Genomic DNA, 26,293 nt, shown 5'->3' with positions numbered 1-26,293 from the left:
CATACCTTTCCCAGGGGGCCAAAGGAAAGATCTGCAGAGAGTCTCTAGATTTTTTTTAGGAGACTAGAGAGGGTGACGTGAGACTCTGGGTGTCTCGGCTAAACACAGAGACCCCAGGCAGCGACAGCCCTGGGGTCCCTCCACGTCACCGCAAGTAGGGAAGACAGAGGAGAGCACAGAGCTGGCAGGAAACCAGTGCCCAGAGCAGCCCTCCCACTTACCGTTGGGGATCATGATTCCACCCACCATGGTTCCAAACACGACTGAGAGGGTGAGCACTTTAAACCGCAGAGGGGGCATGTAGCCTCCAGCAGCAAAGGTCCCATCTTTTTGCTGGGTGAAAGAAAACAAAAACAAAAAGGTTTTGAAATGACTGATTCTTCTCCGCTCTCTAGCAAGGATGCCCTTAAAGGGCTCTGCCGGTGCCCCAGGTGGGTGTGCGTGGAAGGCCAGCCGGTGACTCCAGACACACGTTAATGTGAAGCCGTAACCCAACCCGGCAAAACTCCAGGAAGGCACAGGCTGCTCCTCACATCAGGCCCGGAACGTCAATTTTACAACTTTGTTTCGAAATGTTAGCAGCAAGTCTTTCCATTTTCCATCAGAGCAATGCACAAGAGATTAAAAACAGAACCACGTGGGTATGCGGCCACCAGCAGCCAGTCCCAGCCCCACAGAGCCAGGCTGATGGTTTCCACGTGCAGCAGAAGCCCCAGGGGGACACACGCCCACGCACACCCACGTGCCGTTGGTCCTCATTTCCCGGTGCTTCCGAGAAGGAAAGAGGATACGACCTAGCATAACCAAAACCAAAGTTACTCCTCCTCCAAGGCCCATGCACCAGAAGCATCTTCCAGACAGCAGGAGCGAAGTTCTGTAACTAGGATTTCAAATCACCCCATTTCCACAACGACCTTTACACAAGTGGCTTTCTCATGATGGACTGAGGGGCTGCAGCCCAAATTTCTGACTGACCTTAGGATGACAGCTGGCACTGGGTCTGGCAAGGAGGGGTGTTAGGGCTACACCTTTTGACCCAGGAACTCCTGCCTAGAAATCTACCCAATACTCCAAGAGGAGAGGGAGAAGGGGGAAGCTCTACGTGTGAAGGTCAGGAGAGAGTTACCCACGAGAGGTCAAGCATGAAGGACCCACGACAACCAGAGCATCCCACAGAGCTGGAAGGGCAAGAGCACAGCAGTGCCACAGGTTTCCATGGAGACACCCAGCGAAGACAGGAGAACGCTCAGTGAAAGGACTCTAAAGAGAGGCACACACACGCCACGTCATCTGTGGGAGGACGGGGGAACGTAGGTGAATTTTCTTTCCTGATTTAACAGTGCCTCTAATGCCACTGTGGACTTTGTTTTTTAAATGATACAAACGTTATATACAGCAAGACAAATGCTGTTTATACACGAAGCGCGTGTCTGCATCAAACCGGGAAAGACAGCAGCGGGCGGCTCACAGTGCAGAGGCGGGCCAGGGGGCTGACCCCACGGCTGCCCCCAAGGAACAAAGAGCTGAATCATGCCACGCTTGGCGCCCAGGTGCCTGCCCAGCTAACGGGGTGGGGGATGAGGGGTCGAACCGGAGGGGAAGGACGGGCAGTCCTTCAGGGCTCGGCCTCCGCCACAAGGTGCTGTCTCCGGTGGCAACATCGGCAGGAAGCTGCCTTGAGGACGTGCCAACCCCGTGGACAGCAAGCCCAGTTCTAGCTGCTTGGAAGGCCCAGGTGCCCACCTTCCCAGTCTGGCTACTGGACTCACCGTGTCCTGGAGTTCTGAGACCCCCAGCTGCCCCCACCACCCACCCCGTGGCCTCAGCAGTTTAACGTGTGTGGCCACCAGGAGTCCTGGCAGCCACTGCAGACCACACTCAAGGACCTCCAGCCAGAGGTACAAGATACCGCCAGGGAGAAAAGCTGCGGGCAGGTCTGCGGGCTCCCAAGATAGGCGCGGGTTCACCCCACGTCTTGGGGCACAAGCCATTACACACGGACCTTTTGTTTTTAACTTGGCAACAGTGAGAGAGCCAAGAAGAAGTTATAGTTCCAACCTCTTCTTTTGAAAACTTCTCCTTAAGGACTAAGCAGTGCCGTGACCGCACACATGAGACTGAATGGAACTCAGCCTCGCCCAGTGTCTCTGGTCAAACTGTGAAAACGATCAGTTACACAAACATAAAAAGCAAAGTGCGCCGACCCCCGTGCCCCTCTGCCGACCTGGCTGTGGTCAGCGCCTGCCTGTGAAGCCGGCTCTTCCGCGTTCCCCAGTCACTCCTCACCCCTCCAGGTTTCCTGCTCCATCTCTGATTTGGGGATGACAGCCAGGGGGCCGGGGAGTCAGGGGACAGGGGCCTGACCTGCTCGGACCCTGGACACGGCACCACGCCTCCCATGTGGACAGATCCCTGTGTGTTTGGGCACAGTCTCTTTCCTCCAAAGTTAGTTTTAAAAAAAATCCCTATTAAAAGATTTCACTTTAACCAAAGCGTTTCCATTTTTAACTAGGAAAAGCTTCCCCGCCACAGCCCAGAAGACTGAAGAACTAGCACAAGCCAACAGAAGAGAACGTAATTAAGATCAGCAAAGTACCATTTTCCCGGCAAAGTGTTGCCCGAATGCCCTCGAGAACCTTACCTGCTGCTCGAAAAGCAGCGTGTTCAAGGCCTGTCGACACGGCAGGATCATCATGGGGAAGCCTACGGCCACCGACATCACGAAGCCCACTCGCATCATCTCCGTCACCAGGTTGGAGGGGAAGTGCATGAGCACATTGCCTGCGGTGGCCTCGGTGAAGCTCACGTAGCCAAAGCAGCCGACCTGCGGGGGGCGACAGCGGGGGGCACACGGTCCCGGAGACAGCCCACGAGCCGCGCCAGCAAGACCACACTCCCCGTGGGACTCCCGGCCCGTAAACCGCACGCCCATAAACAGAAGGCTCCGCTGTCGGGGAGGGTCCAGAACGCCTCCTACGAGGACAGCAGGTGCCAGGGCGGTGAGCTACCGCATGGAAAGGAAGTCTCAGGATGCCCCATGAGCCCCGCAGAGCGGCCGACCTTCCTGGGGGGCAACATCCACACCCGGGGACCACAGGGCAAACCGTGCTCCCCGTGGACGGCCACACCACGTGGACAACAATGTGCGTGGACCATCTGTAGACACCAACAAGACCGCGGATGCCACGGAGCTCAGAGAAACAAGCTAGAATCTCCGCGCACTGCTCGTTTTATTTGTGGTGCAGAGAAACAGAACGGGAACGTGAGGACCGGAAGAAAAATCCACCAAAACGTGAAGTGTAATTGCACCGTGGGCCGGAATCGAAGGTAATTTTCTTCCCCCACTATTTTACACTTTCTAGTTTCTGTAAATAGCTGTGCCCCTTTCCACAGCAGATGAGCAAGGTCTCGGAGAAGAAGTCAGAAGAGACTCCCAAAATGTACAAAACATTAAAACATTTAGCTCTTTAATAAAGAGATGATAAACAAACAACAACAAAAAGGAAAAAAAGAAGAGACTCCCAGCCCGTGTGACGTGTGAGCAGGCGTGCTGAGGTGCCCGCACGGCCCTGGGATGGGAGAGATACTGACGCCGCCCAGAGCAGAGCGGGACGGGAGCGAAGCCAAGGAGCAGGGCTGCCCCATGGCCACCGGGTCCCTGGAAGGGAAAGGAGCCAAGGGCAAGCCCGCAGGGGGGTCGAGAGCCAAGCCGGCTCCGGACGCGGGAGAGGAGGGGCGGCGTGAAGGGCTCTTACTGTGACGTAGAAGGCGGTGACCACGTTGAGAGAGCAGGCGAATATGGAGCCCATGGTCTTCACCGACGGCTCGTCCAGGCTGTCGTATGTGGGCAGAACCTGGCTGTGTAACGAGGAGCGGCTTCACCAGGTGGAATCCGTAGAAAGACACGCCCTCTGCCCGCCCTAGTTCCCAGGTCCCCAGTCCCCAGCCGAGTCTCCAGCACCTTCTTCCAACCACACCCACCCCACGGTAGCTCAGGGCAGCGGCTGAGGTCTGGATGGCGGAGTGCAGCCGCACATGGCCGCAGCACTCCACAACGAGCTCTCAGTAAACACTTCAGAAGTGCCACAGGATGAAAGGCCATTTGTCCCACTGAAGCAGGAGTGTGACCCCCGCACGGAGTGCTGGGCAGCACGGAAGCAGCACGTGTTCACAGGGCAGGCAGGAAGCGGTTCAGAGCATTGCCGTCACGAGAACAGAAAGTTCAACAAACATAAGCAGGGCCGGGCCACCTGCCCTCACCTCAGCACTGCCGCTCAGAGCCCACAGGGACAGAGAGCAGCTTCTGTCCCATGCACGGCCAGGGCCGGCAGCGCAGTGCTGCCAGGTGCTGGAAGGTACACGGCCACCGGGCTCTCTGCAAATAGCAGACAGTCCCTGACCGGAGTAGGTGGGCGGGGTGGGGGGGCAGGGAAGGTCCGTGTGCAGACCTGGGAAGGGCAGCTCAGTTAGGGGTGTCCAGACACAGAGGCAGCCACTCTCCCTCCCTACTGTGGCGTCCCAGCGGCTGGGGCAGAGAGAGCCATGGCCAGTGGTCATGCATGCGGGATGCCAGCTGGCAGGGGTGCGTCAGGATGCAGAATACTGTTGCCAACAAATGGACAAGCATAACAGTCAGTGGAGCCAAACCCCAAAACCACCTTCGAGAAAGTGAGAGGAGACATCACTGAAAAGCTAACAGGAACCGGTGGGAAGGACCGGCTGGCAGAAGCTGACGCCTGTGCTTCCCAGCTCAGGCAGGCGGTCCCATCGGGGCACCCACGGTGGGCAGGGGGTGCCCCAGACAGCTGCCCTCCCCTCGGCCTGGCTGGACGGCTCCAGGCAGCACCTGCCCATGCAGCCCAAGCCGATGGCAGAGGGCCTGAAGGAGAAATGGCACCAACACCTCGGTGCCGAGCAGCTCCTCGGGCTGGGACAGGGTCCACGCCAGCGAGTGCCAACCTGCGGGAGCGGAGTCAGACCCCAGGACGGGGATTTCCATCCCCTGGCCCCAGCACACACCGGGAGCTGCAGGTGCTGGGGGGGGGGGGTGCCTGACACGGAGGCAAGAACAAGTACCAAAAGGTCAAGGCAGCGGCCCCCGCAAACCTGCCTGTGCTCCAGGAACCCGCTGGTGGGAGCCACAGACGTCCATTACGACCCACCTCGGCACTCCACAGAGCGTTCCCAGACTGCCCACCTTGCCGCGCGGCCTCTAAGACTCATCTACCCAGGTCAGATGGAGCTTTCTACATGCGGCCCCAGTGCACAGACCCAGGCGTCCGCGTGGACCAGGCCCCTCCGTGCTCAGCACTGTCCAGGCTGCTTCTCTGGGCCACAGGGCCTAGTGGGTCTGCACTACCAAGTACTCATTTACTAGGAAGTAACACCGGAAAGGGCCAGACAGCAAGAGAAGGCACAGGCCTGGCCCATCCCTGCAGAAAGGACACCAGTCACGCAGGCAGCGCCTGGCAGTCACCTGGCGGTCACCAGGCAAGCATGTCTCTCACGAACTCTGGTGCAGAGATGCAGTGGGAGGGGAGAGCTCTGTCTCTGCCTTTGGCAAATGCAAATGTTCTTAAGGGTGGAGAGGTCAGTGAACAGGTCACTCCAAGCTCCGTGGACCCCCTTGCCAGCCGCTCACTGGGGAGAACGTGGGCGTTATCCATAGGGCTGACGTTCTCTGAGCAGAAGCAGCAGCTGTGGGCTCACAGCCCTTCGAGAACCTATAATTTGACCTAAGAACCAAACCCAACAGATGTGCGCTGGCTACTCCGTGGCCACCACCAAAAAAGCCCAACCACGGGTTTATTTTTTAAAAAGCAAACTCCCAGACGAAAAGGACAACTGGTAACAAGGTACGCCGTACGAGAATGTAGCTTCTGTCGCCAGTTATAATAGGGACGTTAGACAGCGAGAGCAGAGCAGTTCTGGTGGGAACCGCGCTGCCGAGAGAGACAGGAAGTGGGAAATGACGATCTGGATCTCGCATGTGGGTGTAAACACAGCAGCACGAGCAAATTTTATCTGCCACGTTAGTTTACGATTGGCACAATACATGCCCACTGGAGCTACGGGGGGCCGGGTCTGCCAGCCCCCCCTGCACTGATGGTCTTTTCCCGTCCGTGCTGGATTTACGCCTCTCTTTTGAGCGGGTTACCGTTCCGACCGGGCATGAATCACTGGCTCCTGTCATTCAGTGGCGAAGGTAACGCTGCTGGAATTATGGAAATGGCCTGATCCGCATTCACAGAGCTCTGCGTGCCAGAGAGAAAGCACAGCCGCGCACGCGCGCACCCCTCTGAAGGCACCCGGCGGCAGTCGGAAGTCAATGTTTGTGCAATTTCCTCTTAAATATTCTCACACGAACAGCTCAATTCTGGCAAAATGCTTGGGACTGTGTGAATCAGATGGTTTTGGGCTGCTCTGTGTTCCCCGCAGCCAACTCTTCTGGGGGGAGGGGGGCGCACTGGGCACTGTCCCCAGTACTGCCGGCAGCACATCTCAGAAACAAAGTCGAGTTCTCTCTCGATAAAAATACACACAGCTCTCTCCCTCAACTTGGAGGGGGACAAGTCACAATAGAACAAGACATTACATGTTGGTGGCCTGCATCACCAGCTACAGAGAACAGATGACGCCCCTCTCCTGGCATCGGACTCTCGCCCCGGGGAACACACCCGCGCCTCGGGCCCCTGGGGAGCAGACAGTACTTACGACTGGCAGGCGAAGGACATGCCAAAGATGGGGATGCAGCGGAAGACACCCTCCCAGCGCACGTAGCTGATCCGCTGCAGCCACTGCCCCCCGAACAGGCCGTGCTTGAGGGAGGAGAGCACGATCTGCACAAGGACGAGAAAGGAGCGCTCAGGATGGACCAGCCCACGAGGCAGGACTCGGGACCCCCGGGCTGGGACAGGTGGGGTACTGACGCTGCCGGGGCCGCGCCACCGAAAGACATGCAGCTCGGCCGCATGCTCCCCTGTAGCCAGACCTGGTGCTGCCGGCTGGGGGTCGGGGGTCCCACACCCCCAGTTTGCTGTGCCATGAGCTGGACGCACACAGCCAGCAGGAGCTCCTGCTGCAGGGCCTTCCTCGCACTCGAGGCAGCTGCCCGTGCTCTGAACGCATACAGCAGACGGGGCACAGTGAGGCCTGCCCGCCATGCCCACCTCAGTTGCCACAGGGATGGGGCAGTCCCCACAAACCGGGCAGGCCCTTCCCAGGCCCATCCGGACACTTTCCTCTTCTTTTTTTTTTTTTTTAAAGATTTTATTTATTTATTTGTCAGAGAGAGAGAGCGAGCACAAGCAGGGGGAGCATCAGAGGGAGAAGCAGGTTCCCCACGGAGCAAGGAGCCTGATGTGGGACTCGATCCCAGGACCCAGGGATCATGACCTGAGCCGAAGGCAGATGCTTCACTGACTGAGCCACCCAGGCGTCCCTTTTTTTTTTTTTTAGTAGGCTCTACACCCAATGTGGAGCTCGAACTCGCGACCCTGAGATCAAGAGTTGACGCTTCACCGACTGAGCCAGCCAGGCACCCCCACACACACACATTTTAAAAGACAAACCCCCAGAGGACAGGCCTGTCTGGAGAGTAGCACAACAGTCCCTGGGTGGCCTTCAAAACCGGGAGATGCTGGGAACGGCCACCCGGTGCTCCGTTCTCTAAGGAAAACCTAGAGCAAAGATTTCCAGTGCGTTCGCTCAGGAGCGAGCATGTCTGACCCCCACTATGAACGGGCAGGCCCGCACTCAGGCCCCAGAGGCTCCCACCCCGAGGCCTCCAGGCGCGCGGCAGGAAACGAGCCATCTGAGCACACGCTGCACACCGCCCCCCCACCCAGAACGGGCCCGCTGCGAACGTTCGTCTAGAAAACCAGCCGCCCCGGTGACGAGGCGCTGGCGTCACGACTCCTGACAGGCAACATCCTTCCGTAGACGAGGAGGATGACGCTAACGTCCCCGGGCTTGCCAGCACCCTCCGTCGGCCCCAGGCAGCGCGCGGCGCTCACCACGAACATGAACACGCCGTAGAACACGAGGGCCATGGCGCTGAAGGACTGGATGGACGCCATCATGTTCCTCTGCAGGCTGAGCGGCAGCACGATGCACAGAGACACGGCGAAGAGCAGGAACACGCGGAACGTGCCGGTCACCTGGGGGGAGCCGAGCACGCTGTCCAGCATCACCCCAGTGGACCCCCCGAGTTTCCAACCCACAGGCCTGGGAAGAACCCCAGAGCACGCGGACGCTTCTTCTAACCGACCTCCGCTGCCAGCCTCACCCTGCCCCCCCGGTCCCCACGGGGCTGAGAGGCAGCCCGCGGGGGCGTCACAGGCAGCCGCGGCGGGAGCCACCGCCAGCATGCCAATGCCCCGGGCCCCTGAGTGTGTTCTCACCTGAAACCCAAAGAGCCGAGCGAAGAAGTTGGACCCCAAGTCGCCGATCACGACGTAGAAGGCCATGCAGGTCCCCAGCATCAGCCCGATCATGCTGCGGAGAACGAGGTGGCTGAAGAGGCCCCACCCTGGCAGGACTCTGCCGCCGCGCCCCCTCGCCGAGACCCGTCCCCGCCCACGCGGCTGGCCTGGGACCACCCGACGGCGGCCCGCTGAGATGCGGTGTCTGGCGACCGCCAGCCTGCAAGCCTGGGCTGTGCCCGGCACGGTTCGCTCGTTCACGCGGAACGAACACCGAATAACGAAGCTTTTCTCTACGCAGGAGGCCGTGCGAGCTCCTCCCGGGGCTCCCGAAATGCGGCGGGCTGCTACACCATTACAAGATATTCGACTGCCTTCACAGGGCTGCTCCTCTGCGCTCGCGACTTCCGGACTGACAAGCCTGAAGTGCAATTTCCCAGCAACGTTTTCACCTCATGACACTTGACTCCGAAGGGACAAAGAGAGGACACTTCCAGGTTCGTGCTGCCTCAAGGCGACCGTGCGTGGGGCTTAGGGTGCATGGGTTTCGGGAGCGGTGCTGAGTTCCCCTGAGTTCCCCATTTTCACATCTTTCTTAGTCAGACTTAAATGGGACTTTCGCCCTTGACACAAATCATTTTAAGGGTAACAACAAACTGAACTTTCAACTGTTTCGTAAGTGACGCTGGAGAAAAGTACCACCTTGTAAAGCAGTCCACATCCGAGACGTGTGGCTCAGTGTGAAACGGCCCTCGGGCTTCTCCTCGGGGCGGGTGAAGAAGGACAGAGGGGGTGAGGCCAGCGAGCAGCCACCACGTACCTGGTCTCCACCAGCATCTTCCCAGCCTTTCCGTAGGCGTGCAGCGCTAGTGCAGAGAGAGAGAACTGGCGGTCAATCCACAGCATGAAAAGCACACCAGTAAAGACACCACCGAGGGAAGCTGGGAAGGGCAATCTGACAAAAACCTGCTGGTCCTGCATTTCAAGGGTGCGAAGAGAACACTAAGATTCTGGACCCATGGTTTTTTCAGGTCTACCATCAACAAATGGAAACCATAGAAAAAAGAACAAAAAGGAGAGAAAGACACAGGCAATTGATTTTTTTATTAAAAACAACGAAAGAGAACTGTGCCCGTGAAGTGGCAGTCTCCCCACTGTCCCCACGGAGGAGGTGCGCCCGAGACCGATGCTGTGCGTGCACCCGGGCCAGGCGAGGGCGGGGACAGTGCGGCCGGCTTCCACATTTCCGCCACCCGCACCAAAGGGACTTGGCTAAGGCCTTTAGGTTCACCCTCTGTGATTCCAGAGGAAAACTTGGAGAATCCTTTCTAGTGGGGCACTTTGGGGGGCGAGGGGACAAGAGGTCTTAGGACTGCCCCCCTGGAGGTAGACAACCGAGGAGCCGGGCTTGTGAGCAGCGTGTCCTACAGCGGAGAGGAGCTGCCTGTCCTTCCTTCCTGACAGCAGAACTGCTCTGAGCAGATGAGAGTAAGAGCTGGCTCGGCAGGGCCCCTCCCAGGACTTCACTGTGGCCCCCGGGAACCCTGCATCCCTCCACCCTCTAGGGAAGTTCCCATCTCCCAGGAGCGACCAGAAAGGGGTGCGCGTGACAACACAGCCCAGCTTCCTGCTCCGAGGAGACTCGGAGAGAAGGAAACATGCAGCCAGTTGGTGTGAATGAGTCCAAACAACACTCATCACTTCTCAATGACTTAGGAAGAGGTACAGTGTTGCCAAATGCAGGGGAGCTTGGCACATGACACAAGGGACAGAGGCCACGAATGGGCAGAAGGCTGGTGAGCAGCACAGGCCCTGCCTTGAGGGTCATGCCGGCCTCCCCAGTTTGTCTGACTCCTTGCCACAGACTCAAGGCCCAGCTGAGACCTTCACAAACTAAGGACTCCAGACAGCAGCCAGCAGCCCAAGGCCTGCTGTCACCCAAGGGAGGCGCTCCAAGGCCCCCAAGGACAGCCGCTGGGCAGCACGCCTCTAGACAGGACACATAACCCAGTGCCCCACAGAGGCAGCCCCGCTCCCGGCCGTCCCTTCTCTACGAGAAGCTGAATAGCTACGGTGCCTTCCAAATGCTTGGAGCAGCTGCCAGAAAAAATTCCAGAACACACGAGCATCCTGGACGCGGAGGTAATGGAAGGTATTCAGCAAGTCAGGGGACCAAGGCGGGAGGCGGCACTCTTCACCCAGACACCCAGAACATCTAGGGGGCTGTCCCAGTTTCTGGCCTCCCCACTCACCCCTTTCTTTACCTGAGCTCCCCCACCCCCCACTTCAAGTGGAGATCCTGAGTCTTAAACAGAAATGCCCAGCAGCCCCCTGCCCTTAGCCTCCCACCTGGCACGGCACTGGAAGGGCAGAGGGGGCCCGGGACTGTCTCTCGGGGGAGGAACCACAGTGATGGACCTGCCCCAGCAGGCCGGCAGGTGTCTGTAAAAGGGGTTCTGAGCAAGCACGCCTCTCCCTGTGACAGGCACTCTGCAGCCAGCAGGCCAGGCTGCACGGGGACTAGGAGTAGGTGTGGCCTCATACCAGTCTAACCAGTGCTCTTATGCAAAGCGAGGACTGGCGTCAGGAGGGCTCTCCCAGTCTTTCCCTGGGAGGCCAGACAGCAGCTTCCCCTCCTGGGGGCCACTGCCTGGCTTGTGGCTCGAAGGCTGCTGTGGACACAGGGCTGACTCTTAGACTACCTGGTTCAGTGCAGGACCCTGGCCCCACTCCTGCTCTCTCCACCAACTATCCAAAGCCTCCCCCTGACCGACGGCCAGTGTCAGCACGGCAGAGAAGGAGGTACGCACACCAAACCGTGCTGTTCAAAATAGGAGGGTGACCTCAACCCAGCCGTCCCCAGAGCCAGGCCTCGGACTGCATGTCATTCCCCAGTGCCACATGCACAGAGAACAATAGAACATTTGTTGGATAAATGAGAGTGTAGAGACCCCCGGGCATCAGAAAGCTTGGCTTTACAGCTCTCATGCCCAAGCCACATATCCACGCAGGTGGGTCAGACATCCGAAGACCGGCAGGGAGAAAACTGGCTGGACAGGCCATCTGCAGGCCCCACCCCAGGCCCAGGAGTGGGCAGCAGGCTGACCAGGGCACCAGGACCACAGACACAGTGCCAGAAGCATCTAGTGCTCACAACTGAGAGCTCAGAGGCCACACTCAGCACGGTGGGGTCCGGGCCTTGCGGTGGCCTCAGGGGACTGAGACCACTGGGGGAGGCTGACTGGCTGATGTGCCTATCTTCTGAAATGAGGTTTAGCAGTGTCGACACGAGGGCCCCTGGGGGGCTCAGTCAGTGAAGCATCTGCCTTCAGCTCAGGTCATGATCCCAGAGACCCGGGATTGAGCCCCACATTGGGTGCCCTGCTCAGCGGGGAGTCTGCTTCTCCCTCTACCCCTCCCCCTGCTTATGCTCTCTCTTGCTATCTCTCTCTCTCTCTCACTACCTCAATCTCTCTCTCGAATAAATAAATAAAACCTTTTAAAAGAAGTCTACGCGGGGGCGCCTGGGTGGCACAGCGGTTAAGCGTCTGCCTTCGGCTCAGGGCGTGATCCTGGCGTTCTGGGATCGAGCCCCACATCAGGCTCCTGTGCTGGGAGCCTGCTTCTTCCTCTCCCACTCCCCCTGCTTGTGTTCCCTCTCTCGCTGGCTGTCTCTATCTCTGTCGAATAAATAAATAAAATAAAATCTTTAAAAAAAATAAAAAATAAAAAAATAAAAGAAGTCTACGCGAAGCAGGATACACAGGGCGAGGGAGTGGCGGGTAGGAAGTGGATGATTTCACAATGCGGCCCAGGAGCAGCCACCAGAACACCACAAAACACAGCGGTCCCGCCAACGGACACTGCAGCAGCGCCCTGGTTCCCGCCTGGGAGAGCTGACCCTCCGCAGCGCCCGCGCGCCGGCCGCGGCAGAGGGGGCGGCACTGGGGTCACCGAGGAACCGCGGCAAAGCCCCCTCACGTCTGGGCGTGGCAGACATCCTCCGTGAAACCACCCCCCACACACCCCACCTCTGCCCTGGAGCCAGTTTGTGTGAGCCGCGTCTGCCGCTCCCGCCCCTGCTCCGTCTCCACGTGTGGCCGAAGGCCATCTTGGCCACACCCCTGCCCCCAACGCTGCCCGATGCCCACAGATCCAGCAGACGATGCGTGCTGGGGCCGGAGGCTCTGCCAACCAAGGCTGTCGGTCTCGGATCCCAGGGCACCGGGATGCAGGGGGGGCCTCCTCTCAGGCTACCCTCTCCAGACATGGCACAAGCTCTCCTGGGGTTTCTCGCCCAGGAGAAGGCAGAGGATGAGGAGAAAGACCCTTTCAATAAGTCTGTCCAGGTGCGGGAGGGCCCCCGACCCACAGGGTCGGAGGGAGAATCTCATCTCTTCCCGTCTGGGACCCCTTTCCAAGTGGTCGGGTCTCTGTTTCTGAGAGATGGTCCCGGGACCGAGGCTGGACCCAGGGCAGCCGACGCTGCAGACCGGGCCACGGGGTCTGTGGGGGCTCACACAACTGAGCCACCTCGTTTGGGACTGAGGGCACAACTGAAGACCACTGGTGGTTTGGGATCTTTTGTGCTTCCAGCAGATGGGCTACGGTCACCACGAGCAGCTAAAGGCAGGAGCCTCAGGCAGCCCAACGAGGGTGACCACGTCTGCTCTCCTTGCAGTCTCTCACACCCAGCCAAACCGGTTTGCCTTCTCAGGGACTTTCTAAGAACAATCAGACAGATTGCTGTCAAAAGCCACCAACCTCCGCAGTCTAGGGTCACCTGTCCTCTGTCAGGGCACAGCCGAGCACTTTGTGGGACACATGGTAGGGGAACCCCGCCATATGTCGACCCTCAGAGGGGAGAAAAAGATCACCCCGGAGACCACAGCCCTGCAGGTGGAGGAAGGGGCACCTGGAGCACACTTCACCCCGAACTGCATGAGGTCAGCTCAGCGTGGCCCGTTTACCTGTAACTGTCATTTCCTCAAGTGACTCCAGCAACAGGGAGAGCCTGACAGCACCATCCTCATCGGGAAGGAGAAAAGGAGGCACTCCTTCAGCTTTGAGGTCAGAACAGATGCTAGGGTCTTGGTGCCAATGCAAAGCAGGCGAGCTGGAAGGGAACCAGAGGTGGCGCTGCCAAAAGCCCACGCGTGGACCTCGCAGATGTTTTTATTTTGTTTGGCCCCTTGGAATCTGCACACCACTTCCTCCCGCCGCCTCCTCTCCGCCGTGAGAGTGTGAGCGGACCCAGCGCCCTGGCCACACATTGGCTGGGGTGGGGGGTGGCAGGGCTTTCAGCCAGAGCCCAGGGATTCTCCCCAGCTCCTGAGAGCCTGCATACCATATCTTGCCAGCATGGAATGCAGAGCACAGCAGCCTAAGGGCGGCGGGGATGTCAGGGCCCTGCCCTCAGGGCCAAGTACCCCAGGAAACAGTCCAAACCAAAAGGAAGCAGAAAGCGCAGCCTCCTCGCCCTTGGCCGAATTCAAAGGAAGAAAGACCTACAGGAAATGAAATTACAACCAAGAGCATCAGGAAACAGCAGGGCTAGAGAAACAGGGGACTGGATCCCGGCCGCCAACCCAGGCCAGACGGCCGTCTCCTCCACACCATTCCAAGTGGGGAAGCGTCACGGCCCCCCGCAGGCAGCTCCAAAGGCAGGCTCTGGGTGCTCCGGAGAGCAGACAGTGAGCAAGTGCACAGGGGGCTGAGGACGGCTGGTCCTGCCTGAATTTGGAAGGGGAGGCTCTCCACGGGTATTTGCATAAACAGGAAATAGGAGAACAAGTGTCACCTCCTCCGTGAAGCACGTGTGCCCAGCAACGGTTTGTAAAAACAGCATTACATCTTAAAATAAGGAAGAAAACCTGCTGTTCAAGGAACCCTTTAAGCATAAAGTGGAAGGAAAGTAAATAAATAAAGGAACAAGGCCCCAGAGCCCAGGTCTCACACTGCACTCCCCGAAAAGGGGCTTGCGGACGCCCAGCTGCCACCCCGAGTGCCAACGTCCTCACCCAGGCCTGCGTAGGTTCTCCGTTTGCTCAGGCTGGCGGCTTTCACCAAGAACATGCAGGACTGGTGTGTCATCCAAGAGCAGAAAACCAACAGCAGGGCCCCCAGGACGATGCCACACTGGAGGGTTGGAAGAAAAAAAGAGACAAAATAAAATGACCCAGTACTGCTGCCTCATACGCGTGGCCCCTGAGCGCGCTCTCCGCCGCCCCTGACTCTTGCAGATGCCAGGCGCCAGCTCCGCCTCGCTTCCCTGCCTACGGGTGACAACTCCCAGCACTGAAAGGGACCAATTCACTGCATGTGGTGGCCACATGCTTTGTGACCCTGAAAGAGTGCCAGGGACGCTGCTTGCTTTGTGGCCCCTCCAAGCCTTAACGAACAGCTAGGCACCGCCAACAAGCTCTCTGTGCACCCCACTATTCCACCTTCTAGCCACTTGGATCAACAGCTATGAGTGGTGAACGCATTCTGGCGGGAAGAGATTAAAAATGACATTTACACCTTTCTTACGAGTTAAAAAGACACCACCTGACCCAGCAATTGCACTCCTCGTTATTTACCCGGAAGAAACGGACATGTGTTCAAGCAGACAGTTGTCTGCCAGTGTTTATAGCAGGTTCATTCATGATCTAAAAGCTGAAGAAACAGCTTCGGGGCAGGGACTAGGAAGTCTCGGGGAGAGTCTAAAGGGCTAGAGCATTTTTAAAAATAAGCACAGGGTCTTGGGACCGGGTTTTGAGATTGCGGTGAGAGCAGGGAAAAACCCACGGTTGGTGCCCTGTGGGGCAGGCCAGTAGAGAACTCCCTTGACTATGTGTTTTTGGCCAGCTGTCTTTCTTCTCTGGCTTCCAGGTCCCCTGTGCCAGGTGAGTGCCTGGGTCCCTGTCACAAGTCAGGAGCCTGCAGACAGAGCTCGCCTTTTCTACAAGGACTTGAATGATGCAATCAGCAGACTTCTATAAAATTTTGTGTTCATTTCTAACATCAATGGTGCCTCGGGTCCTGGGGGCTGCAGCCAGCCTGGACTTTTGTAAGAATTCCTGGGTGACTCCCTTAGATGTTGTATCCTTCTTGCTCCCTCTATCTCTGGGCAATCTAAGTGTATTAAACGTATTTGCAGGAAAAAAAATGAAAAATAAAAGGTGAAGACACAAGTGTCCTACCAGCCTCTACGGGAGCTGAGCATACACGTAGCCCACAATCCAGCTACTCTGCTCCAAGAAACACCCCAGAGAAACGCATACTTCGCGTCAGAGCCGTGTGCAGGTGTTCACAGAGCTCCAGGCAGGAAGCGCCACGAGTGCCGAGCGAAGGCAGCGGAATAAAGCGCAGCACGGCCACAGAGGGGACACTCGGTAGACACGAGAAGGCGCGCGAGACTGTGCGTCTGCTGGCGCAGGGCTACGACACACGCACCACTCATCTGCGGTGCTAGAGCCAGGACGCCGGGCCCGGCAGGAGGGACGAGGGGTGCTGGCTGTGCTCTGGTCCTTTATTTGGGAGCTAGTTCCATGTGTTTGTTCACTTTTCAAAAATTCGCCAAAAATACACCCAAGAGCACACGTCTCTGTATGCACCTTATACTTCAGTGAAATGTTAATGTTTTTGAAAAGTACCCAAGTTACTAAAACCAAACAAACAGAAAAACCCAAAACCCAAAATTTTTTTAAAGGGCATGGCTGTCTGACACGAACAATACACATCCCCAAACTGCCCCCTGGCCTCCAGTGGTGCTCCAGCTGAGGCTCCCCAGGGAGCAGATGCTGCATCCAGAGGAGAGGCTGCCCGCTCTGCCAGGCCCTCGGGACAGGGGGACCCCTTGTGGTCCTGCACTTGCACGAGGGCCTCCACCACGAAGCATGAGCTCTTCCTGGGCATGTTAGTCTGGCAGGGGACTTGTGTCCGGCACGTGGCAGTCCGGGACTTGTGTCTGTGCACAGCTGAATCACCCAGGTCCAAAAGCGTACTTCCCAGGAGTCCCACCAGAGCCCTGCTGCCGGGGCACTTTACAGACCCACGTGGAGGATGGCAGCCTTGGACCTACAGAGGCCCAACCACACACATGCCCCAGAAGGCAGTTCCGGCCAGGCAAGACGCAGTGCACCCTGGGACACGCAGTCCTTCCAGAAATGCCCGCAAGTGGCCGTGCACGCTGGGATTCACAGCGCTAAGTCACAGATGCTGCCCCCGGAGCTCTAGAGCAGCCAGAGTCCCTGTCCTCCTGCCCACACGTTTGCCAGCACAGTCATGAATAACTCACGTGGGAACTTAGAAGCAATTCAGGCTGGTAGGCTCAAGGTGGGGGATCAATAATCTCTAGATTAAAAAAAAATTTTGTGTGCTATTTTTATCCTAAAGATGCTAAGTATGAAAACGCAAAGTGTTTGTTAATCTAAAATTATACTATGGGTGCCCACTTTCAGTTTCAAAATGCGCATTTTATTCCCTATTTGGTTTCATCGCCTAAGACTGGTCCTTGCGCCCTGCAGCCACCTGCCCGGCCCCCTGCCCCTCCTGTGGCACCACACCCCTCTTCCTCCACAAGCCGCCAGCCCTTCCCAGCGCGCAGGGGGAGCAGCAACTCCATCCCTGGCACACATGAGGCCCAGGAGTTCATTTTTAGGAAAGAAGTTGCCCAATTTGATAATCTCACCAACCTCCCTTTAGTAAAGCACCAAATACCCATTTATTTGTGGATTAAACAGAAGCCAAATGGGTCCACACTGCACAGACAGTGGCTTTTTTCCATGTGGCCTTTGATGTTTGCATGACACCCATTTTTAAAATACATTTCAGATTTTTTTCAGCTGAGGTAACATTTACATATGGTAAAACCCACAATCCGGCAAATTCTGGGATCACCTTGAAACCAACACCCCAACCTAGTCCCAAGGCCAGCAGGGCTGGACCTGTGCGCTCCAAAAGTAAGTGCAGTCGGGTCAGTTTTAAAAAATTAGTACAAAGAGGGGGCGCCTGGCCGGCTCAGTCCGGTGGAGCCGACCCCTGCGGTCGGGGTCGTGAGTTCGAGCCCCACGTTGGGCCTGAAGATTACTTAAAACCTCAAAAAAAAAAAAAAACCGACAATAATAAGGAGAAATAACACGGAACCCTGCGGTCACTTTCCACTTGCGAACCGCGGTCTGAAATCATTAACTGTGCGAACCGGCAGGCCAAAGCCGACAGGTGCCACCGGCTCCCACACCGCGGGCTTCTTACGGGCAGAGCCCTGTCGGATCCCGGCCGCAGACCCCGCCCAGCCGCCTCCGCCCAGCCCTGGTGCCTCCCAGGCCGGCCAGGGGCGACCCCTGTGCCGCTGGACTCACCTGTTTGAAGCAGAAGGGCATGGTGAGCACACTGACCCCTACTATGCTGTTCACTATGTTCGTGATCAGCCCCCAGTTGGAGGCGGCGGCCGCGGTCATAGCGCGAGGTCGAGGGCCCAGGAGCCCCGGGCCGAGGCGCTGGGACGGAGGATGTGAGACCCTGAGAGGGACGGGCGACTGCCTGGAGGAGGCGGCCTCGCGGGAAGGCGGCAGGCACGGTCAACCTCCAGACCCCGCCAGGCCCTGCGGCGGCCTCATGGCATCGTCCCCCACTCGCTGTCGCTGGCCGCCTCCACGTCCCCGCTTCCAGACGCAGAAGAGCAGCCAGGGACCTGCCAGGGCCACCTCAGCCGGTCTCCACGACCGCCTCTAAGCGCACACTTCCGCCTTCCGCAGGCTTCTCTGACCGGAAGTGACGGCGCGGGGGCGGGGCTCCGCGGGCACGCACCAATGAGAGGCGGGCCTGGAAGGGCAGGCCGGGGTCTTGCGGGGCTGGCGAGGGTAAGGATGCGGCTTGGCCCGGCGGGGCGGGCCTCTGCGGATCTCAAACCAATGGGAAGCGGGTGCGGGCTTCCCGGGGCGGGGCCTGCGGCGGGGCGGGGCTGAGGGCGGGGCCTGCCGAGCTACGGGGTCCAGCACCTGTCTGGAGCTTGAGAAGGCTGGTTTTTCCACGGATCTGGTCTCTTGAGCCTCGCCTTGCTGGGGCTGGAGGACAAGGTCAGTGGCGGTCAGGAGAGAAAGGGCAGCGCCTGTCGGAGGAGAGCGGGTTTGAAGGGTTCACTTTCAGCGATTACACTCTGGGACGGATGTGCGGGCGTGTGCTCCGTACCCTGGGCGCGGGGACTAGGGCTTGCTTAACTGTTGGAGCTGCACACTTAACCTGTTTGGAGGGGTTAGCACCCACGTTTTACGGGTGACACGCACAGGCACAGAGAGACTTGGTGACTCCGCTAAGGGCACACAGCTCGTAGGGGAGAGCGTGGGGATCTGCTCCCTGGATCCGCGCCCTTTAGAACTGCACGCGGAGCAGTGCGAAGAGAGAATCTAACATTCCAACATTAAAGGAGCGAAGGAAATGCTGTGAGAGGACAGGAGGGGTAGAGACCAGCCAGAGAAATCTAGAAGGGCTTCAAGAAGGAGGTGGCTTCTAGGCTGGGCCTCGAGGAACAAATGGGAATGGAGGAGGAAGAGGAAGGGTTTGGGGAGAGGAGAGAGCAGAGAAAGGCTCTGATACATCTGTGAATTCCTGACACCTGGCAGATACTACTGTGTGTCTGCTGAATGGACGCACAGCCACAGGAGGGCTGGGAAGGAAGGGCCTTCTCAGGATGGAGCAGGTAATTCCAAGCAGGGTGGACCCGCACAGGAAGAATTTAAGGCTGCCGGGAGGCGACCACGTTTGTGGACACATGGAGGACCTTATGTCTTAGAACAGCTTAGGGCAGCCACTAGGTAGGGAAGGCTCTGTTGCACCCCCAGGCACGAGGGGAAGAAGAGGGAATACCAGGTAAAGAGTACTTAATTCAGGGGCGCCTGGGTGGTGCAGTCGGTTAAGCCGCTGACTCTTGGTTTTAGGCTCAGGTCCTGACCTCAAGGTCCTGGGATCAGCCCCCCGGGCCTGTCTCCACACTCCGCAGGGGGTCTGCTTGAGACTCTTTCTCCCTCTCCCTCTGCCCCTCCCCCCTGCTCTGTAAATAAAATAAATAAATAAAATCTTTTTTTAAAAAGTGCTTAATTCAAAGCCAAAATAGTACATGCCATTCATTCATCTTTATATAAATCATACATACATTCTGTAACCTTTTTAATTTTTATGATAGGATATGAAGCTTGAAGGTATGTTTTAACAGGGAATAATGAATACACATGACTCCACCATTCTGCTCTAAGAATATTAACAGAAACTTAGATACACCCTTTGGTCCCTCCACACGTCCACCTTCCTGTCCTCTTCACAGCTGTCCTGGGATTATCACTACCCTGACGTTATCACTCCATTACTTTTCTTTAGAGCTTTACCACGTGTGGATATGTCCCCAGACAGTTATGGGGAACATTACAATTTGTCTTTTAGTATTAATTTATTCTGTCTCCTGAGTTTTGCCAGCACGTACAGCTGCCTAGGATAAAGAACGCCCTTCCCAGCCTCCTTTGCAGCTAGAGCTGCTTCACCCTACTGCTCGCAATGAGGGCCATGCGGACCGCGGTGGGAGTGCACAGCAAGCTAGAAGGAGCCCGGATCCCTGGACACCATCACGGAGCAGAGCCGCCGCCCAGCCCCTGACTGCCTCCTCCATACTGCTCCGCGAGGGAGAGACAAACCACCCCGTTTAAGCCATTGTTACTTTGGACTGTGCTGCATGAGACCAAAGGTATAGCCTAACTAAGTCCGTAGCGTGTTGGGGTAGAGCATTTTTGCATTTATTTTTATACTAATGGATCTATACATATGTATTCTTTTGCAACTTCCTTTTTCACTCAGCTGTTGGCAAGATTCACCATCGTGTTGCTTCTCGGGGTCAGTCATTCTCGCTGCACTCTGGAATCCTGTTGATCAAATAGCCCGGAATATGTGTATCTGTGCTCCGCTGAGGGCACCGGAGCTGTTCTGTTATTTGCCACTATAAACAGCGATGCAGTGAACATGATGGTACTTGTCTCTTTCCTCCATCAGAGCTTCTCTAGAGTAGATGCTAGAAGTGGAATTGTAGATTCAAGAGTACGCATACCGTTGGTGTTCCCAGATACGGCCAAACGGCGGTTCAAAGTACTTACAGGAGCCCTTGCTAGTTTACATCACAGGCTGGAGAATTTTTTTCAGTAAAGAGTCAGATAGCGGGACGCCTGGGTGGCTCAGTCGGTGAAGCGTCTGCCTTCGGCCCAGGGTCCTGGGCTCGAGCCCCACGTTGGGCTCCCTGCTCAGCGGGGAGTCTGTTTCTCCCTCTCCTCTCCCTTTGTGTGCTCACTCGCTCTCTCGCTCTGTCTCTCAAATAAATAAATAAATCCTTTTTTTTTCCCTAAAGAGTCAGATAGCAAATATTTTCTGCTGTGCAACCCATATGGTCTCGGTCACAAATATTCAGTTCTGCTGTTGTAGCTCGAAAGCAGCTGTAGCCAGTACACTCAGAGGAGTGCGTGTGTTCCAATAAAACTTTATTCACAAAAGCATTGGCTAGCCCATTTCGGCCTGAGGGCTATACACTGTGGTCCCCTGCTCTAAATTGTCCCCTTCGTTTGGGATCATCAGTGTGGCCGATCTGGTGAGTCAAATGAAATCTCACTGTGGTTTTACTTTGTCCTCCTTAATTACAAATGAAGTTAATCACCTACTTACATTTTATCATCCATTCACATTTCTTTTGTGGAATGCCTGCTCATTTTTACCCACTTTTCTAAATAGCCGCTTATATTCATTCTTACGAAGTTTGAGGAATTCTATGTGCTTAATAACTCATCCTGTGTCCCTCAATTTGGGTTTGTCCAGTGGCTCCTCGCTGCCTTAGCTTTTCATTGCTGTTGTAACAAATCACTCTGAACTTAGCAGTTGACCCAACGGAAATCCCTTATCTTACAGTTCTGTAGGTCAGAAGTCCAATAAGGATCTCCCGACTGAAGTCAAGGTGTGGGCAGACTGCCTCCTTTCTGGAAGCCAGAGGGGAGAATCCATTCCTGCTCCTGCAGTAGCCGGCAGATTCACCTCCTTGGGCCAGTAGGACCAAGACCCCTTTTCTTGCCAGCTGTAAACTGAGGGCCATCCCCAGGTTCTGGAGACCACCTCAGGTCCCCTTGCTCCACTCTCAGAGCCAGCGGTGGGGGGAGGGGTCAGCTCCCTCTCACAGTGCCTGTCTCTGACCCAGCCAGGAAGTTTTCCAATTTTAAGGAAATGGGATTAGATTGAGCTCATCGGATAACCCAGGATAATCTTTCCATCTCAAGGTCTCAGGTTCCAGGGATTAAGAGGAGCACATCTTTGGAGAGGGCATTATTCTACCTACGACGCTCATTTTGAGATTGAAGTTGTTTCATTGGCAGGAATGTCGTAGAAGTGATGCCACGTTTTCACTGAATCCTGTCACTGCAGGGTTTTGCTTTGTCCAATTACGGTGACACTCTCTGATGGCTTGATTAGATAGGCTTCTCCGCAGTAAAGTTATCTCTTTCTGCTTTGTAATTAAGGAATGCTTTGGAAGCTGGTAATTTGAAACTAAATATCCTGGTCCCTATCAAACTTCCAATTTATCAATTTATCAATATCGGTGCAGACTCATGGTTTCCTCTTTTATTCAGTGGCTTACAATCCATGACTATCACTGTTCCCGCCCCCCCCCCCATGCTCTCATGATCCCAGATCTGTACAGTGAGAACCACTTCAGCTGGCTTCTGTGTCCTTCGCTGTGTCCCTGTCATCGTCCGACCACTTTTTTTGCTTTCTTGCTCAGTAGGATGTCCCCGGCTCCTCATGTACTTTTGCTGCCATCAGTCATGTCTCCAAGGAGCCCTGGTTCCTTCTGGTGGAGAACGGCAATAGAAGCCAAGATCTGAGGCCTGGTGTGCTCGCAGCCACAGGATGCCGATGCTCCTGGGCAGCTCGGTGGCAATGCTAGGAGGCTGGTGAGTCTGTACCACACATCACGTCCAGATGTCTGCCTCAGCCTATCTGTATAGACTGAGAGCCATAGGTTCACAGCACAACCTTCAGACACTCCTGGAGGTCCAGGGCCTAGATGCCCCCTTTCTGCATTAGGAACTCCCTGGTTGATGCTCTCCCACCTCATTTGGGCTCCAATACCCTCCCCTTGGCTGCCTCCACCCCCACCTGGACCCCCGCCCCATCCACGTCGTTCTGGGTGGCCTCCCCACCGCCCAAGCCCTGCTGGCACAGACATTCTCCTCACCCTGCCCCACCTAAAGCTTTAAGGACTGAGGGGTAAGTCAGGGAAAGGAAGGGATGGAGGAAGGAAGCGCTGTGGCTATTTTTGACCCTGCACCCCGTCCACACTTACTACCCCCACATGAGATCAGTCACTACGGCTGATGGGATGCCCGCGTCCCATGGGAGACATCTGCGGCTTCTGGAACACCACGGCTGTGTGACCCCAGCCACGTTCATGAACCTCTCTGAGCCTGCTCTGGGGCACCCACCAGAGTGGCAGTTCTAATGGCAGCAACTCTGCATTAGGTTTCTGGAGACCACAGTTGTGGGCACTGTCTGGGGAAGGAGGAGGCTGGGTGTGGATCCTGACTCTGGGGGCTGCCAACCTCCATGTTCGAAAAGAGAGGGATGCTGACACTTGTCTGTGGTGAGGTGAGGACCCTGTCCCTCCCATGCTGGGGGGGTCCACTTCGCCAGGGGCGTTTCTCTGCCCTCCTTGCCCTCCAGCTCCCCCAACCTCGATCCTCACCGAGGACATTCAGGGGCCCTGTCTGGGTTCAGTCCCCGTGGAAGCTCCGGCTGCTTTGGAGAAGGTTCTAGGAGAGCCGGCGGCAGGCAGGCCCGGGCCAGGGGGCAGGGTCGGTCCTCCGTGTTTGTGAGTGGACAACAGAGTCGATGACCCCACCCTGGGCTTCCCTGTGAGGGGGCACGTAACGTCCAGCGAGGACTGGCCCTTCTCTCCCAGACGGCGTCGTCACTGGGCAATTCTCTGCTTTTTCATCTGTCTCCAGCTTCCAAACTGGAGGAACAATGGGAGGCCGGGATGGCCCCTCAGAAGTCAGTGTCAGGGACCCCGGGGAGGAGGGCTTGGGCTTGCAGCTGTTGGGGAGCCTTGCGTGGGGCCTGGCAGGCAGGGCTTCGGTGTTCCCTCCAGCCCAGTGGCGGCTCTGTCTAGACGCTACAGTTCCCATCCCCACTCTGGTGGTTCCCCCTTTCAGACCGCCTGCAGCAGCAGAGCCTCGAGGCGGCCCCAAACCCAGGGAGGTGTCTGGTGGAAGGATGGGGGAAGCCCAGGCCTGATGGCTCCGTTCCTGCCTCTCGCTGTGTATACAACCCACAGCTGTAAAACTGACAACAGGCCCAGCCGACCCGACAGGAATAGATCCCATTGAGGACCCCTCGGTGGGTCGCCATTGGAATGCACCAGTCCCCTGCCACAGCCAAGCAAGACCAGTGCCACATCCCAGGGGCAGCAGCCTCACAGAATGACCGGCGGCGCACAGAGTCTCCAGAGGCAACCCCCCACCCCACAGGCATACTTGCTTGGCCTTCGTTTCCTGGGTGAGGGCAGGGCTGGGGCCAGTTGGGCCTTGGTGAGGTTTGAGCAGCAGATGGAATGTGGTCCCCTCCACCAGCCCTGGGTGTTTGCCCTGGGCGCTTCCCCACGTACCCTCCTCCGATTCTTTCCCTGTCCCCTTCGGGAGGGGAGGGGAGGCCTGTAAGTTGGGGGAGACCCAGGCTAGCCCCGGGTGAACATGCATGCCTCTGTCGGGGTCCCCAGGTTAGGGATACCCAGAGCCCAGATGGGGCTGGGTGCAGGGGGCTGGGTGGCCTGGCTTTGGGGGTCTGTCCTTGTCCCCAGGTCCAGAAGCTGCTACCCAAGGGTTTTTCCCAGAGCTCAGACTGTGGTCACCCCCTGGTGGCTCAGGTTCTTGGGGGGGGGGGTGAGGCCCAGGCTGTGCTGGGCAGGCTGGGCTCCAGGGAGAGGAGGACCAGAGAGCTGCTCTGGCCCCCTGGGCTGGGCGGGCCTGGGAGAGCCAGGGGTTGGGGCATGCCTGGGGTCCGAGACACTGGTCATCCGCTGAGACACTGAAGCAGGGGCCTCTCGCTGGGGAAGGGCACCCCCATCTCCTCACAGCCTGGCCCCGATGCCCTCTCTCTGCCCTCCTGAGGGCCTTGCTGGGGAGATTACCCCAGGGTGCCTGGTGGGGGACGGCCAAGGGGTGTTTTCCACAAGCAAGTCAGAGTGGTGGTTTGCCTGTGAGGTCCCCAGCAGGTTACGGGCTGGATTGTGGCCCCCCAAATTCTTATGTGCAGTCCTAGCCCCAGTACCTCGGAAAGAGCCTTATTTGGAAATAGGGTCCTTGCAGATGTAATTGCTTAAGATGAGCATGGTGGGCCCTAATCCAGTGACTGGTAATGAAAAAAAAAAAAAAGCAGCAGTTTGGACACAGAGAAAGCACACGTGTGAAGATGGGCAGAGATTGGAGCGATTCACCTGCAAGCAAGGGTCGTGGGCGGGAAGGTCGGCGCTGGGAGACAAGGCCCTCCTTCACCCTCTGGAGGAACTCAGTGCCAGCACCTGAGCTCAGACTTCTGCCGCCAGACCTGGCAGATAACGGAGCTTGGTGGTTGGAAGCCCCCGCAGTATGGAACTTCACTACAGCAGCCCCAGGACGGTGGCCTGCTGTCCACTCCGGACACACCCGGGTTTCAGGCCCTGCTCTGCCCTCCCCTCCCCTGCCATCTCTCCTCACTACCCCTGGCTGCCCTGGCCGTCCAAGCCAGCTGTATAGTCCTGCGGGGGCCCGGTTCACCGCACCACCTAATTGGCTGCACTTCCTTGGGAGAACCCCGGGGGGTGGTCTGACGAAAGCACGTGCAGAGGAGAAACCTGCCCTAATTCCGGCAGGTGCCTGCAGGTGAAGAAGGTGAGGAGCCCACCACGGACCCCTCACCTGCTCGCCCTTGGCTCTGACCTCTGTGCTTTCCCGCCTGCCCCACGGGAAAGCCACTGATCCTGGAGCCCGGTCTCTGTGATGCCCTTGGGGAGACCCTTGTCAGGAGCCTGGCTTTCTCCAGCCTCTCCTGCCCTCTGCCCTTCTCTGTAGCACCGGCCGGCCCAGCGGGCACGGGTCCCATGGAGGCATGGAGTTCCTGCCAGGCTACCCTCCTGCTAAAGCACCCCAGGTCCTGGGATCAGAGCCCCCAGTGCCCTTTTGCCCAGGGGAAGGGCCTCGCAGGGCTCTCTTTTCCTGGAACAAATTCTTGACCTAGAGGGCGCTGGAGCACCCACGTCGACAACGGCGGCCTCCCATGTTCTTGGAGCTCTCCGGTCTGCAGCGCACAGCGCACAGCGTCTGCTCCAGTGGAGGTCCGGGTGCCGGGGGAGGGGGTGCCTGCACCAACCGGAGCCCCTGCGGACGGGTATGAGGAGGCAGCCCCTCGAGACTGCTTGGGGGCCCGAGGCCATCATCCCATGGTGTCCCCAGCATCCTCGCATGCAGAGAGGAGGGAGCACGAAGGGACAGGCCTGCTCGGGACAGAGCAGACGGGCTGGGGTGCCCACCTGCCTCGCTCCCCACCGTGCTTCTCAGCGCCAGTGCGCTGGAGAAGCAGGACTCTTCCCTCCCAGCTGTTGGAAGGCAGAAATGAAAGCCCCCCAAAATTTCTCATTCCTTTTTGAGCCCCGAGAGTGGAAACGATGTTGCTCCTGGAGTCGAGACTTCTGTCCGACTCTGGTGTTCAGGGGTGGGGGGACCCTGGGTGCTGCGTGAAGACCCAGGGCTTGGCAGAGGGTTGGGAGGGAGGGAGGGACCCTGGGTAAGTTCTGCGCTCTCCTGGGGCCTCGGTTTTCTCATTGGTGGAATGAC

General features: G+C 57.5%; 1 protein-coding gene and 1 long non-coding RNA gene across 4 annotated transcripts in view; one reads left to right on the top strand and one right to left on the bottom strand.

Moving 5' to 3' along the window:
- SLC38A10 (solute carrier family 38 member 10) overlaps window positions 1–18,165 on the bottom strand; it is a 41,959-nt gene extending 23,794 nt beyond the window's left edge. For 2 of the 3 annotated variants that reach the window (XM_045774930.2, XM_045774931.2), the window contains exons 1-9: window positions 17,768–18,165; window positions 14,444–14,561; window positions 9,244–9,289; window positions 8,403–8,496; window positions 8,016–8,159; window positions 6,715–6,839; window positions 3,756–3,858; window positions 2,642–2,824; window positions 222–333 (exon numbers count right to left, since the gene is read on the bottom strand). In XM_045774930.2, coding sequence (XP_045630886.2) covers window positions 222–333; window positions 2,642–2,824; window positions 3,756–3,858; window positions 6,715–6,839; window positions 8,016–8,159; window positions 8,403–8,496; window positions 9,244–9,289; window positions 14,444–14,561; window positions 17,768–17,866 — 1,024 coding nt within the window. In that variant the 5' untranslated portion in view covers window positions 17,867–18,165. Of the gene's footprint in view, window positions 1–221; window positions 334–2,641; window positions 2,825–3,755; window positions 3,859–6,714; window positions 6,840–8,015; window positions 8,160–8,402; window positions 8,497–9,243; window positions 9,290–13,393; window positions 13,540–14,443; window positions 14,562–17,767 lie in introns of those variants that run through there. The other variant, XM_045774932.2, reaches the window with a different exon arrangement.
- Window positions 18,166–18,380: 215 nt separating this feature from the next.
- On the top strand, window positions 18,381–20,410 carry LOC123777918 (uncharacterized). The gene is made up of 3 exons (XR_006775753.2): window positions 18,381–18,484; window positions 19,875–20,139; window positions 20,250–20,410. It is a non-coding gene; the product is annotated as an uncharacterized LOC123777918 (long non-coding RNA).
- The last annotated feature ends 5,883 nt before the right edge of the window (window positions 20,411–26,293 follow it).

Source organism: Ursus americanus, chromosome 23, assembly GCF_024610735.1.
Source record: "Ursus americanus isolate L20-20 chromosome 23, mUrsAme1.1.p, whole genome shotgun sequence".
Classification (NCBI taxonomy): domain Eukaryota; kingdom Metazoa; phylum Chordata; class Mammalia; order Carnivora; family Ursidae; genus Ursus; species Ursus americanus.
Note: the sequence above shows the minus strand (reverse complement) of the source record. Positions and strands in the feature narration are given on the sequence as shown.